The sequence below is a fragment of the Anoplopoma fimbria genome, chromosome 7 (assembly GCF_027596085.1).
Source record: "Anoplopoma fimbria isolate UVic2021 breed Golden Eagle Sablefish chromosome 7, Afim_UVic_2022, whole genome shotgun sequence".
Lineage (NCBI taxonomy): Eukaryota > Metazoa > Chordata > Actinopteri > Perciformes > Anoplopomatidae > Anoplopoma > Anoplopoma fimbria.
This window is the reverse complement of record NC_072455.1, coordinates 7,341,516-7,357,860: the sequence shown is the minus strand read 5'-3', so window position 1 is coordinate 7,357,860 and position 16,345 is coordinate 7,341,516. Positions and strand designations below refer to the sequence as shown.

At 41.7% G+C, this 16,345-nt stretch overlaps 1 protein-coding gene across 1 annotated transcript; it reads left to right on the top strand.

Annotated features, from left to right (window-relative positions):
- Nucleotides 1-973: 973 nt before the first annotated feature.
- gsg1l2b (gsg1-like 2b) lies at nt 974-15,983 on the top strand. Its single transcript, XM_054602001.1, has 5 exons — nt 974-1,037; nt 1,767-1,945; nt 7,073-7,163; nt 14,861-14,972; nt 15,683-15,983. The coding sequence occupies exons 1-5, from the start codon at nt 974-976 to the stop codon at nt 15,981-15,983; spliced, it is 747 nt and encodes a 248-aa protein (XP_054457976.1).
- The last annotated feature ends 362 nt before the right edge of the window (nt 15,984-16,345 follow it).

Here is a 16,345-nt window from a genome sequence, read left to right as displayed (position 1 = left end):
TACAAAAACCAAACAAATAAGTTCAGAAATTAAGCTATGTGTAATAAAATGGAATGACACAGGGGAAAAGTATTGAACACGCTTACTGAAATTTATTTAATACTTCGTACAAAAGCCTTTGTTGGTAATGACAGCTTCAAGATGCCTCCTGTATGGAGAAACACTAGTCGCATACGTTGCTCAGGTGTGATTTTGGCCCATTCTTCCACACAAACAGTCTTCAAATCTTTAAGGTTCCGTGGGCCTCTTCTATGAACTCTGACCTTTAGTCCTTTCCATAGATTTTCTATTGGATTCAAGTCAGTTGATTGGCTGGGCCATTCTAGCAGCTTTATTTTCTTTCTCTGAAACCAATTGAGAGTTTCCTTGGCTGTGTGTTTGGGAACATTGTCTTGCTGAAATGTCCACCCTTGTTTAATCTTCATCATCCTGGTAGATGGCAGCAGATTTTTATCCTTCCTTCAATTATATGAAGTTTGCCAGTGCCGTATGCTGAAAAACAGCCCCACACCATGATGTTCCCACCTCCAAACTTCACTGTTGGTATGGTGTTTTTGGGGTGATGTGCAGTGCCATTTGACCTCCAAAAATGGTGTGTATTATGGCATCCAAAGAGTTCAATTTCGGTCTCATCTGACCAGACTACAGGTGCATCTCAATAAATTAGAATATCATGGAAAAGTTCGTTTATTTTGATAATTCAATTCAAAAATTGAAACTCATATATTATATAGATTCATTACACACAGAGTGAAATATTTCAAGCATTTATTTCTTTTCATTTTGATGATTATGGCTTACAGCTAATGAAAACCCAAAATTCAGTATCTCAGAAAATTAGAATATTGTGAAAAAGTTCAATATTGTAGACTCACGATGTCCCACTCTAATCAACTAATTAACTCAAAACACCTGCAAAGGTTTCCTGAACCTTTAAATGGTCTCTAAGGCTGGTTCAGTAGGCTACACAATCATGGGGAAGACTGCTGACTTGACAGTTGTCCAGAAGACAGTCATTGACACCCTCCACAAGGAGGGTAAGCCACAAAAGGTCATTGCTAAAGACGCTGGCTGTTCACAGAGTGCTGTATCCAAGCATATTCATAGAAAGTTGAGTGGAAGGAAAAAGTGTGGTAGAAAAAGGTGCACAAGCAACAGGGATAACTGCAGCCTTGAGAGGATTGTGAAGCAACGGCCATTCAAGAATTTGGGGGAGATTCACAAGGAGTGGACTGAGGCTGGAGTCAGTGCATCAAGAGCGACCACGCACAGACGTATCCAGGACATGGGCTACAACTGTCACATTCCTCGTGTCAAGCCACTCCTGAACCAGAGACAACGTCAGAAGTGTCTTACCTGGGCTAAGGAGAAAAAGGACTGGACTGTTGCTCAGTGGTCCAAAGTGGTCCTCTTTTCCGATGAAAGTAAATTTTGCATTTCATTTGGAAATCAAGGTCCCAGAGTCTGGAGGAAGAGTGGAGAGGCACAGAATCCAAGTTGCTTGAAGTCCAGTGTGAAGTTTCCACAGTCAGTGATGATTTGGGGAGCCATGTCATCTGCTGGTGTTGGTCCACTGTGTTTTATCAAGTCCAAAGTCAACGCAGCCATCTACCAGGAAATTTTAGAGCACTTTATGCTTCTTTCCGCTGACAAGCTTTATGGAGATGCTGATTTCATTTTCCAGCAGGACTTGGCACCTGCCCACACTGCCAAAAGTACCAATACCTGGTTTAATGACCATGGTATCACTGTGCTTGATTGGCCAGCAAACTCGCTTGACCTGAACCCCATAGAGACTCTATTGGGTATTGTCAAGAGGAAGATGAGAGACACCAGACCCAACAATGCAGACGAGCTGAAGGCCGCTATCGAAGCAACCTGGGCTTCCATAACACCTCAGCAGTGCCACAGGCTGATCGCCTCCATGCCACGCCGCATTGATGCAGTAATTCATGCAAAAGGAGCCCCGACCAAGTATTGAGTGCATATACAGTGGGTACGGAAAGTATTCAGACCCCTTTAAATTTTTCACCCTTTGTTTCATTGCAGCCATTTGCTAAAATCGAAAAAGTTCATTTTTTTTTCACATTAATGTACACAGCAACCCATCTTGACAGAAAAAACCAGAAATGTAGAAATTTTTGCAAATTTATTAAAAAAGAAAAACTGAAATATCACATGGTCATAAGTATTCAGACCCTTTGCTCAGTATTGAGTAGAAGCACCCTTTTGAGCTAGTACAGCCATGAGTCTTCTTGGGAATGATGCAACAAGTTTCTCACACCTGGATTTGGGGATCCTCTGCCATTCTTCCTTGCAGATCCTCTCCAGTTCTGTCAGGTTGGATGGTGAACGTTGGTGGACAGCCATTTTCAGGTCTCTCCAGAGATGCTCAATTGGGTTTAGGTCAGGGCTCTGGCTGGGCCAGTCAAGAATGGTCACAGACTTGTTCCGAAGCCACTCCTTTGTTATTTTAGCTGTGTGCTTCGGGTCATTGTCTTGTTGGAAGGTGAACCTTCGGCCCAGTCTGAGGTCCTGAGCACTCTGGAGGAGGTTTTCTTCCAGGATATCTCTGTACTTGGCTGCATTCATCTTTCCTTCAATTGCAACCAGTCGTCCTGTCCCTGCAGCTGAAAAACACCCCCATAGCATGATGCTGCCACCACCATGTTTCACTGTTGGGATTGTATTGGGCAGGTGATGAGCAGTGCCTGGTTTTCTCCACACATACCGCTTAGAATTAACGCCAAAAAGTTCAATCTTGGTCTCATCAGACCAGAGAATCTTATTTCTCATAGTTTGGGAGTCCTCCATGTGTTTTTTGGCAAACTCTATGCGGGCTTTCATATGTCTTGCACTGAGGAGAGGCTTCCGTCGGGCCACTCTGCCATAAAGCCCCGACTGGTGGAGGGCTGCAGTGATAGTTGACTTTGTGGAACTTTCTCCCATCTCCCTACTGCATCTCTGGAGCTCAGCCACAGTGATCTTTGGGTTCTTCTTTACCTCTCTCACCAAGGCTCTTCTCCCACGATTGCTCAGTTTGGCTGGACGGCCAGGTCTAGGAAGAGTTCTGGTCATCCCATACTTCTTCCATTTAAGGATTATGGAGGCCACTGTGCTCTTAGGAACCTTGAGTGCTGCAGAAATTCTTTTGTAACCTTGGCCAGATCTGTGCCTTGCCACAATTCTGTCTCTGAGCTCCTTGGGCAGTTCCTTCGACCTCATGATTCTCATTTGTTCTGACATGCACTGTGAGCTGTAAGGTCTTATATAGACAGGTGTGTGCCTTTCCTAATCAAGTCCAATCAGTTTAATTAAACACAGCTGGACTCCAATGAAGGAGTAGAACCATCTCAAGGAGGATCAGAAGAAATGGACAGCATGTGAGTTAAATATGAGTGTCACAGCAAAGGGTCTGAATACTTATGACCATGTGATATTTCAGTTTTTCTTTTTAATAAATTTGCAAAAATTTCTACTTTTCTGTTTTTTTCTGTCAAGATGGGTTGCTGAGTGTACATTAATGCGAAAAAAAATGAACTTTTTCGATTTTAGCAAATGGCTGCAATGAAACAGAGTGAAAAATTAGTGATGAGAAAGGATGCTCCGCGGACACTGTTCTTGCTGGTATAATAAAGTTTATTACAAACAAGCAACACATGTCATGACGGACGTCTAGAGCGCCCGGAGGTCTCGAGTCGAATCTGTGAGTTCCCTGACTTTCGAGCTCTTACACCTCATTATATAGGATACATGTTAATCACATTTGGGGGGGAAAGACAAGATAAAGTATGTGACCCCGTCATTATACACACTTAATCACATTTGGCCCCTGGTATCCTGTCCATCTGCTTCCTGCACCCTATGTAAGACAAAAACACTTAGGTCCTTCGCTGTATTGTGCAAGACCTGAAAATATACCACATATTCCCCCCTTCGAGACTTACACAAAGTCTCGAAAAAAATAAAAGAAGAGACATACAGGTGTATAATCATGACAAACTTAACAACCCGTCCTTTTTAACATTAAAGCAACTGTACGGAGTATAAAAGTGAGAGTGAAAAACCTGTCAGGCAGCTAATTTTTCTTGAAATATCCATTAAACAATGTAGACAGGAAAATTCCCTCACGGTCCCTCTGCCAAGGCGACCATACGCAGTACTCCATAACACTGAAATGTGGAATTTTAGCAATTTGTGTAAGGAAATGACTTAAGCAAATACATATGGAACTCTCAGTAAATCAAAACAAAACAATGTCCAAAGTCAGGCTGGTCGACCCATCGCACCTTTCTATGGACCTTTTCCTGCCTACCCCACTGTCCCTAAACATCGAGAAAAAGAAAACATCCGAGGTCCCATTATATTTAGAAACCGTCATTTCCCAAGCATTTAATACACAAAGAAGAAAATTCATTTTTAATAATACTAATGTAACATCTAAGAGAAGACATAAGACTGTATAACGCTGCAGTTTCTCAGCAGCCTTGACTCAGGTGTAGTGTCGATGGCGTCTTGAATCTGGATGTTGTATCGCCAGTCCACGTTCAGAGTCCTTCAGACCATTCGTATTTTCATGTTTGAAGTGTCTGAATCCATTCAGCCCTCGGAGTCCCTGACAATCCACCACCCTCACAGTGGTCTTCCCCCAAAATGTTCTAGAATGGAAGAAAAGAAAACCAGTATCTTTTGCATACAGAATAGATGCAAATTAAAACATCAAACACAGAATAAGAACACTTCTATAAGTAAAAATGTGAAATCACATTGTCCATTAATCATATTGTTCATTTGTTTCCATACCCCCCCTTCGAGACTAAACAAAGTCTCGAAAGAGCAAAACAAAATCAACACTACAAACTACGCAAGCGATAACAGAGGTAAATAATAGGATTATAATCATATGAGATATTCAAAATGGATATTCCTCCACCAATTCGATCTTTATCGCGTCATCCTCATCCACGTCCGTGTCAGCTTCGTGTAATAATGGCATCAGAGTTTGATCGCCGGGCAGCACAACTCCAACCCATCTAATTATCATAGCCTTTGCAAAGGTCAACAACAGCGTACAAAAACAAAACATCACACACAACGACAGAACGAGCGCTACCAAACCTGAACTAACACTGCTCCTAGTGGCCCCAATTTATCCTGCAACCAAGCATTTGCAGACCATCCCGCGTCTTCTGACGGGCCAAACGCATCTCTTATGAGCTTCAATGCCTCTATGACACTAGTCATATTATCAGAACTATCAGGAATCAACGTATAGCAAGCCGACCCTGTTAAGTTCAAAGTCATACAAAGGCCCCCTTGTTTGGCCAAAATATAGTCAAGAGCCATGTCATGTTTTAGCAACGTCAGTCTGTGGCTTTTCTGAGTGTTTGACAAATATTCAAAACCTCTTATGGTTTCGTTCGCAAAGCCCTGCAAGGTGTAGGTAATGTTGTCGATGTGATCTGCCAAGAATGTCACCCCATACCATGGAAATAATCCTATACCCCACTTCTCTCCTATACTTATTCTCCAATGGTAAGATTCCAAATTGTGGAACTGTGCCAACTCACGTTTCTTCCTACTACTTGAAGCGACATCGGATTGGACCCCATCTGGCCCTACTCCCTTCTGGATAGTAAGAACCTCATATGGAAGTTTCAACAGTGCCATATAACAGCATCCTGTCCACCCATATGGTAGAAATATGTATGCCTTATTACCACAGACCCACCAAATATCTTTGAAATTTCCTATAGTCACATTCCCCGGCAATATCTGGTTATGTACCCTTAAAATTGTCTTCTTTTTGTGTTCTGGTACCTGAAAAGATGCTTCATACGAATCATTACTATTCCCATGTTTCATTTTACCCAAGTCCATCATATAGTCATCACAATCTGATAACCCCATAAACGTTCCCGGCCCATCATAAGTTGTATTTGAACAAAAACAGCTGGTAGCTCCCACTTCTGTCACCTCCATTACATCAGGGAACGCAGTTCTGATATCTTCATGCTGATCAAGTAAATTTACATATGGTAATTCCATCAACCAAGAACAAGTAAATCTAGGCCTAAACAGATGCACTGACAAAGACATCACTATATCTACTGCTGACTGCTGGTGATACAACAGCCATGATAATGCATAACTTTGACACTTAGGGGTTAGTGGTTCTGGTATAGTCTCTAAAATCGCAGGCCATGAGTTCGGCGATAGGACTTTCACCAGACATGGACCATCCGTTTTCACAACCGATCTTACGGAGTGGGTTACTTGCTGGAACCATAAGTTCCTACCTGCCCAAGGGTCTGCGATGTGTAACACTGAAGGATCAAACCCAAATGCCTTCCATTTAGTGTCTCTCTTTTGTATTGTATGGTATTGATCCATCATGTATTCTGGTGTCTGATCAGAGTCAACAAAGTTATTATCTACGTTTGACATAGTCCTCTGAGCTGTCATAGATGACTCTACATACCTCTCTTCTATCCTCTGTTCTCTAACTTCAACAGTGTCATTACTGCTGTTCACGCTAGGCTCTATTTTTGACATTAGCTTCTGGGTTGCATTGATCGCATCCTTAAATGTCCAAGATGTCATATTAGATGTCTGCGTTATATTTACAAATGTCGTAGATGCCACAGATGTCGTCACTGTTGTAGCATTCATCCCCTTTGGAGTCATAGCTAGAGTAGTAGCCTGAGTAGGTGTATGACCATTCTTAGTTGTTTCTGGAACTAACGTAACAAGCTTCATCTGTGTACTAATCACCTTTGGAGTAGTTACTGTAGTAAATTGTTTCTGAACCCGTTAGTATTCGTAGAAACTCCAATAGGCCCCAAATCTCTTATCAGGAGTGACACTCTATGAGTTACACGACCTTCGATCCAATAATTTTGATATGGAACAAATTTAAACTCCGGTTCTACATAAGTACACATGTATTCTCCTTCGTCTTCCCGAGTAACATTACGCAGGACAAGGGAACAATCATCTGTACTTTTCTTCCACCTCATCTCATTAAACAAAATATACTTCCTTTGATCACGAGGCACAATGTCATCTTCAGGTCTTGTCAACAACAAATCTTCACCACGACTATTCTCCCATTTGGGAGGCAAGTTACCACCACTGTTCCATCTCCCACATTGACAAGGAAGGTAAGCTGTTCCTCCTAACCTAACTCTGATCACAGTACTCAAAGGAGGTGACGTTATAGATACCTCCTGAGGCGCCTTTGTAGTTACATGTGATGCATTTATACCTTCAATAGCTTTTGCCATTGAAAGAGTAGATTTCTCTTCCATTTTCCCAGCTTTCGTCTGGAGAGTTGATGTCATTGTTGTCAATTCTCTTGTTTCCCCAACATCTTGGAAGTCCATACTCTTATTCCCCCCTAGTATCACTAGAGACACTATGCGAACTCTAAATCCTAACTCGGGCCGCTTACTTCCAATATGTCGATCGTAAAAAGTACACCTGTAATCACCCTGATCTTCCTGTTGAGGCTTGCGTACATAGAGACTACAGTCTCCCTCAACCTTCACTCTCCTTTTGTCATTAATTAATGTATATTTCCCTAATGGTACTGTCTCTGACAGATCTAAGATCTTACCATGGCCATCTTTCCACTGAACTCTGAGTTTCCCTTTACCACTATTTTCTTCTGTACACTGACATGGAAGCCGAACTGACTCCCCCAAGGTTGCTTCAACCCTGGTTCTTGTAACGGTTTGGTTTGACTCTTCTCCTAACTGGTCTCGGGCTCCTTTGTCTAACTGGATCCCTGGGTTGTCCTGCAGCGGAGTCACCGCCCTTTGATATCTCTGGCGCTTTGCAGGCAACTGAAATAGGTCCTGCTGGGTCTGGGACATGTTGAAAGACAATGTCTCTAAATCTTCTTTCCTGTCCATCAACTGCCGAGTCATTTCTGGCATCATCAGGAATATGCACAGAAACATCAGCATTGTCCACAACTTGGACGATCTCTCCTTCTGAATTCTGACTCTGGGGATTTTCATGCATCTCCCTCTCCGGTGTGTGTTCTTCCACATTGTCTTCGGGCTCTCTTGAGCCTTCAACATCTTGGATCGGTGAATGTGGCGCCTCTTCACTTGGCGCTTTGACACAATGTGATAAATGATACCACGTGGGAGACCCTTTAACCTGGACCGCGGTTCCAGTACTACGAACTACTTCAAATGGTCCTTCACGGCGTTCGTTATACCACTTCCGTCTAAACACCTTCACGAACACCTTGTCTCCAGGTTGCACTGTGGTCCTTTTTGCTCATTGAGCTTCTCCTGCACCTCCTCCTTAGTTTGCCTGTCAGACACATATGTGGATATTCTTTTATGTAGATTAACCATGTATGTGACATATGTTTGCATTTCATCTTCTAAAAGGGCCAGACTTGGACCTTTCCCACTTGTCCGCAGACAAGGCGTTGGCATCAGTCTTCCTGTAACCAACTCATGAGGTGTCATATGTAAATCGCGGAGCTCACTAGAGCGACATACCATTAACGCCAATGGAAGCGCTGCTATCCAATTTAACCCCGTGTGCTGGCATATTTTGACAATACGATTTTTCAGAACACCATTCATTCTTTCGCACATCCCTTGACTTTGCGGATGATAGACTGCACCAAGACGCTGTTTAATTCCTAGTTTTTGCAAAATCAATTTCACCGTCTTATCCACAAACTCTTTCCCATTGTCTGAGGATATTCGATCTGGAAGTCCCCACATGCTTATGACCTCTCTACATAAGAACTTGGCGACCGATTGAGCATCTTTCCGTTTTGTTGGAAAAGCCTCAGGCCATCGTGAAAATCTGTCCACAACGACTAGCATGTATCTTTTCCCTTCAATCGGTTTTATCATGTCAACATAGTCCACAACTAGTTCACGCATAGGACCCCTTGGAGTTGGGATGTGGCCCGGAGGAACCGTCACTCCCCTCCGAACATTGTTTTTCAGACAGATAGTGCACCTGCCTATGACATAATCAATCTGTTCAAGCAAACATGGTGCCCAAAAACCATACTCTTTTGTAATCTTTCTCTTAACTTCCCCCCTTGCAACGTGAGCTAAACCATGCGCCTCCTGAATCATCAGACCCAACAGGTCTGGAGGTGATAGTATCAGCCCCTCATGATTTCTCCTAGTCCAGTAGAATCTCGGGTGGCACCTCGGTCTAGCCACAACTGTTTGTCCATTTCAGGAGCAGCTTCCTGTATTAAAATCACATCTTTGAGCGTAATTTTGTCTTCCAAGTTCACTTCATGCGTGACGAGAAGAACTTTGCCCAATTTATCTGCTCCTGTGACTGCTCTTGCAGCTTCATCGGCCGCTCTATTCCCTTGTGAAACCCTTGATGCATCCCTCCTATGTGCCGCACATTTAGCTATTGCTATTTCTTTAGGCTTCATCATAGCATGCAGCAATTTCATGATCTGGGCGTGATGCTGTATCGGCGAACCATCCGTTTTCTTAAACCCTCGGTTCTTCCACACTGCTCCAAACAAGTGGCACACATTATGTGCATATGCAGAGTCGGTATATATCGTCACTCGCTTCCCTTCTGCCAACAAACACGCTTCAGTTAGCCCCACCAGCTCAGCAAGTTGTGCCGATGCAGGCTGTGGTATCCCTTCAGCCTTCTCAACTGCAAATCCAGTTCCTTGGGCTTTTACTACCGCATAGCCAGCACTTAATTTATCGCCCACACGATAACAAGACCCATCAGTCCAATACTCCAGGTCCACCACATGCAATGGGAGAGCTTGTAAATCTGATCTAAGCCTAGAGTATTTCTCTGCTTCTTGAACACAATCGTGTGGCTCACCATCTTCTGGAGTTGGCAAATTCTCAGCTGGATTTACCGTAACACACCTTGCTAGGGTAACATCTTCCTGCTCTAAGAGCCTATGATAGTCTCTGAGCCTAGACATAGTCAAGTTGTTCTTACCATAATTCAAAAGATTTCTGAGACTATGATGTGTAAGAATTGTCACTGGATAACCCATTGTTACAGATGATGCTTTATTGTACATTAGAGAAACTCCCACCATAGCTCTGTAACACAGTGGTAACCCTAGCTCCACTTCTGAATAAGCCGTGGAGTAATATGAAATGGGTTGAGGACTCGTCCCCGTACCCGTTGGTTGACAAAGAACTGCACATGCATGTTTACCCCCAGTAGAAGTCGATACATATAACACAAAATTCTTAGAGTAGTCTGGAATTGCTAGCGCCGGAGCCTCTTGCAACTTCTTTTTTGTTGTTTCAAATGCCAAAAGGCCATCGTGTGTCCAGGACAGATTACAGTGTAGCTTAGCATTCCCAGTACTTTTAATCATAGCTCTCAAAGGCCCCGTCAAGCTAGCATAATCCTCAACCCATGCTGAAGAATATCCTGCAATACCAAGAAATGTCATCATCTCTCGGACTGTTCTGGGTTTTGGAGCCTTGCGAATAGCCTCCACGTGACTATCAGAGATGCTTCTGTGTCCCTGCGTTATTGTTTGACCCAAATAAGTTACCTTCTCCTGACAATACTGCAGTTTCTTCAGAGAGGCCTTGTGACCCCTCTCTGCCAGTATTTGTAGCAATTTAATTGAGTCCTTATGACATGTCTCCTCATCTGGTGAACAAATGATGATGTCGTCCACATATTGAATTACATTGCTTTTTAATACCTGCTCTATCCCCTCCAAATCGTCTTTCACTATTTTGTTGAAAATGTGAGGACTATGTTTGAACCCTTGTGGCAGTCTCTCATACTCATAAGATTGTCCGTTGTACGTGAACCCAAATAAGCTTTGGCTTTCCCTACTAAGTGGAACACTGAAAAACGCACCACATAAATCTAACACTGTGAAATGTGTCGCATTTGGCGGAAGTTGGGCTAACAAAGTATGTGGATCCGGCACTTCTGCTGGAAAATCAACCACCACTTCATTGACCGCTCTTAAATCATGTGTCAGGCGATATGAATTATCTGGCTTCTTTATCGGCAACAAAGGCGTGTTGCTCTGGGGATCCTGTGTTATCCTTAAAACACCCGCCTTAAAAAGTCGTTTTCTCCCCTTTTTTCCCTTCTTTTGCTCTGCCTTGTATGTGGATACAAGTACCAGCATTATTTTAATTACCTCTGGGTTAAGAGTCCCCTCCACTGGCCATGGTTGGTCAATTTCAGGCCAGCGTTTGTGCCATTTTTCCGATATTTTTGCAATATTTGCGATGCCTCTAATTAAAGGATTATTCTTCTGTACTATATCAACAGGAGTGATTACTTTTGGATTTTTAGTGTTCTTTTTCCCCATTATAACGGCTTCCTTATGTTTCGTTATTGTACTTTAAGAAGTAATTGCTAAATTTAAAACTACTCAAGGCTATTTAGATTACTTCCCCCTTTTTTTTTTTTTTTTTTTTAAACCCAATTAACCAATTATCCAATTAACCAATTAACCAATTAACCAATTAACTAATCAACCAATTACCCAATATTCAGCTCAAATCGTCAAACAGACACCATATTGAATGTCCACCACAGCACAGATCAGAACAAACCACGCACAATAACAAAAATGGACGTCTGTAATTGTCAGCAGAGGTTAGACCAAACAATCATATGCCACTAATCAATTAAATGCATTAACTAGTCAATCAGTTGCCAAGTTTTCTATTTATTTATTTATTTATTTCTCCTAACTGCCTAGAGCATGTATTCTTTCATGTGTATAGGAGCAGGTCAACATCCTCTTAGGCTTATAAATGAAAGCAGGTTTATATGTGTACCATCAATATTACCTACGACTGAGAACACATACAAATATGGAAAATGCAGGTTTTGTTTTTGCCAAAGAGTCTGTGGATAAAGTTGTACCGGCCTTTAGTAGATTGAAACGGAAGCCTCCCCGTGGACGTCAGCAAACCTTGCCTCCCGTCTCAATTCTCATTTACCGTAAATGACATAACAGACAAGAAACAGGCAATGATTTAGTCTCTTGTGAACCCATTAGGTCCCTTTAACAGCATCATAAATTCTATTCCTAAATTAAACCCCTACCTAAACATTGTAGTATTTAGTGAACACCGACTGGACCAAACAGTTCAAACGGCAAAGGACTTCTTTGTAACTCCCAAGAAAGTGTCACCGAACGCCTTTTTTGAGACGAGTGAGGGGGGGTTTCAAATGCTACCCTTCTTAAACGAAGTTCATTGTGCATTTAACAGCTTATTTATTATATTACGTCCCTTTTAAGAAGAGCTCATGTTTTATTTACTAACTCGTTCAATTCATTACGTCTTCTAAAAAGAAGCTCATAGTTTTATACAATACTTTATTCAATTCATTACGTCTTCTCAAAAGAAGCTCATAGTTTTATACAATACCTTATTCAATTCATTACGTCTTCTCAAAAGAAGCTCATAGTTTTATACAATACTTTATTCAATTCATTACGTCTTCTCAAAAGAAGCTCATAGTTTTATACAATACTTTATTCAATTCATTACGTCTTCTCAAAAGAAGCTCATAGTTTTATACAATACTTTATTCAATTCATTACGTCTTCTAAAAAGAAGCTCATGGTTTTATACAATACTTTATTCAATTCATTACGTCTTCTAAAAAGAAGCTCATAGTTTTATACAATACATCGGGCCACATATCTATCCTCACAAATTATTAAATGTCCCGTTCTCAAATCACCACCTATGCATGTTTATTCAATCATAATGTGTTTTTCTTTCTTTTAACTTTAACACATCTATTCTCTTCCTATGCATTTTATGGCACACAGTTGGAACACATCAGCAGCCAAGTTTCACACACACATGCAGCACTCCTACGCACACCCATTGTCCCCCTCTCTTCTCATCCCAAAGCAAACACACACACCCATTCTCAAATCAGTTTCAGATCCCTTCATTCATACAGCATGCTTATTGCCGCTATTTCCTTATTTTTTATAAAATTTATGCTACCTCTGAGATGTAGATTTCGATGAGAGGCTGCATCAGACACCATTCGTCAACAAATGTCAGAGTGGGAACAGTCAATCGAATTATGATTCTACATTCTCCAGTTATTAAACTGACCATCAGATGTCATTCCAGGTTTTATTCGGCCCGTACTACATGCTCCTACTCTTGAGGGCTCTATCCTATCCGATTTGCGGCTCAATCATATGATCCTTTCCTTTATTTCCTTTATTTCCTTATTTCCTTATTTCCTTATCACTTTTTACATTTATTTATACAAATTACCTGGATCCAGGTTTCCCCAATTTTGTCTTTCTAACTTAATTCCGGACTATGTCAAAGCCATCGTTACGCAGTGGCTAATATGCATGTGTCTTACCGTTAAGAAGTTGAGGGCCCATCTTCAATTAATCTTGCACGATACTGTTTAACACACCTTATCGTTACCATGAAGCTATTCTAAACTATTCCTTGTATTTCTCATACTTCTTTCCTTCACTTTTTATCTTCCCCCTTTTACACTAAATTTAGCACGGAGCCTCACTTTAAACATCAAATCAACAGGACGTGTCCATAACAAGAAGGTTCTTGATTTACGGTGTGACCAAACAACTCCACATAACAGCCCCAATTTATGACCAGCATTCAATCGAGTGCGCTCACCGTATGTGAAGTTGTAGCAGAAAACCGCGAGGCCACCTCCGATCCTGTTCGTTCTTCAACAGCGACAGTGCTGTTGAAGTGATGAGAAAGGATGCTCCGCGGACACTGTTCTTGCTGGTATAATAGTTTATTACAAACAAGCAACACATGTCATGACGGACGTCTAGAACGCCCGGAGGTCTCGAGTCGAATCTGTGAGTTCCCTGACCTTCGAGCTCTTACACCTCATTATATAGGATACATGTTAATCACATTTGGGGGGGAAAGACAAGATAAAGTATGTGACCCCGTCATTATACACACTTAATCACATTTGGCCCCTGGTATCCTGTCCATCTGCTTCCTGCACCCTATGTAAGACAAAAACACTTAGGTCCTTCGCTGTATTGTGCAAGACCTGAAAATATACCACATTTTCTTTGAAACAATTGTACCAGCTAATTCCAGGTCTTTCTGAAGCTCTCCACAAGTGGTCCTTGGCTCTTGGACAACTCTTCTGATAATTATTTTCACTCCTCTGTCAGAAATCTTCCGAGGAGCACCTGCTCGTGGCTGGTTTATGGTGAAATGATGTTCTTTCCACTTCCGGATGTGGCCCCAACAGTGCTCAATGGAACATTTAGAAGTTTAGAAATCCTTCTGTAACTAATGCCATCAGTATGTTTTGCAACAATAAGGTTGCGAAGGTCTTGAGAGAGCTCTTTGCTTTTACCCATCATGAGATGTTTCTTGTGTGACACCTTGGTAATGAGACACCTTTTTATAGGCCATCAGTTGGGACTGAACCAGCTGATATTAATTTGCACTGACAAGGGGCATGATTGCTTTCTAATTACTGATAGATTTCAGCTGGTGTCTTGGCTTTCCATGCCTTTTTGCACCTCCCTTTCTTCATGTGTTCAATACTTTTTCCCTGTGTCATTCCATTTTATTACACATAACTTAATTTCTGAACTTATTTGTTTGGTTTTCTTTGTATGTATGGATTACTTGGGTTGTTACCGACATCTGGTGAAAATGACATGTCAATAGCACCTTTAGAAATATATTTACTGAGAAAAATGGTGTACAGGTGGTATATTCAGTCTAGCATAAAATAACACTGCCTCCAAGTGGTAATTGAAGTGAAGGGCAGTGGTGGGTCTCAGAGTAGGATGTCAGGACAGGATGTGATATTCTATCTCATCACTCGTCCCAAACAGGTCTGTTGGGTATGGTGGCCCACATGATGTTCACCACAGCCTTCCAGCTGACTGTTAGTTTGGGCCCAGAGGACTGGAAACCTCAGACATGGGACTACAGCTGGTCATACATGTGAGTTCACATGCAGCATTTGACAATCTGCAGATCCATATAGCAAAGACTGTGGTAACAGTGGACCACAGAATGTTGTTTTTCTAAACTTTGTAACAAAACTTGTATTGTAAGAGAGAATTTGAATACTTGGTTGGCTTTTTGCCAGTGGTATTGTGGTTTTGTCATGTTAAAGCACAATCCTCCCCACAAGCCTCGGTACTGCGCTCTCTGGTACTTTTTCAGTTTTCTCTCCTGAACAATTAATCATTTATCCTCTGTATGGTACAAATCCATGTGCTATAACCCGGTAACTTTAAATTAAATTGTTTCCATATTTATTCAAGCAGCCTTGCACTTTTATCTACATTTCATTGTCGTTGTTTTGTTGTGTTTTTATGTTCATATATATACTTTTGCATTTTATATTTCTGTGTACAAAATAGTTAATGTTTATTCTTTTTTCCAACCTGAGTCAAATTCTGATTCTGATTAAAAAGGGAAAGGATCAAACACAAACTACTGACACACACAACCCAGTTGGAAGTTGGAAGCACAAAATCGCTAGATTATAATTTTATGCTTTATGATTAAGATTGAACTGGAATCATGAAAAACAGCCTTAGCTCAAAGGTACACACATAAAACAGTATATATATTTTGTTCTACATTATATATTATGTCCTAGTTTGAATGAAGGGGCTCAAACTGTTTCTTTCTCTTTACTTCAGTTTGGCGTGGAGCTCCTTCACAGCCTGCATGGCGTCCTCAGTCACCACCATCAACCGCTATACCAAAACCATCCTGGAGTTCAAGCACAAGCGCAGGAACATTGAGAAGAACCTGAAGATCAAGCAGAAGCTGTTGGAGCTGGACTCTCCGGAGCAGGTATGGGACATGTACATCAGCTCGGTGCCAAGCACTGCAGAGGAGCTGCTAAATCTGTCATCAAATGGTCGCAAACTGTCCAACACCTCCATCTTCCTGGACATCAACGACCTGCCCGACCCACAGTTAGAGGACTACTGCTAAAGGAGCAGCATGTAGCATTTTCAAACATCAGCAGGTTATTGTCCCGTTCAATGTGGTACAATAATAGTGTTAGTGTAAACAAATGAGACCATGGCTGAGAGCTCCGGTGCTTCATGACTCCACAACAAGCTGAATCACAGACACGGCGTACATAAAGTTAACATTACAGCTAATGATTTAACATAAAGAGAGTTAGGCTATGGGCAGCTTACCACTTACTCTGTGTTGTTTTATTCATGTTATTAAGGATGCATCATGTTTCCGTTGTCCATCCTGACTGTCCTCAGAATCAGCTGCTGTCAGCACTTTCTCTACACAGAGTTTTTGTCTTTATCTCTCCAACGGTAGTTGCTGCTCTGTGC

What these genes read in the sequence shown, in the direction of transcription:
- gsg1l2b (XM_054602001.1), top strand. Translation starts at nt 974, where the DNA reads ATGGGGAAGACTGCTGACTTGACAGTTGTCCAGAAGACAGTCATTGAC. An exon ending in TGACACCCTCCACAAGGAGG is followed by an intron (nt 1,038 to 1,766) that starts GTAAGCCACAAA and finishes TTGATTGGCCAG; the next exon opens with CAAACTCGCTTGACCTGAAC. An exon ending in TGCCACGCCGCATTGATGCA is followed by an intron (nt 1,946 to 7,072) that starts GTAATTCATGCA and finishes TGTCATCTTCAG; the next exon opens with GTCTTGTCAACAACAAATCT.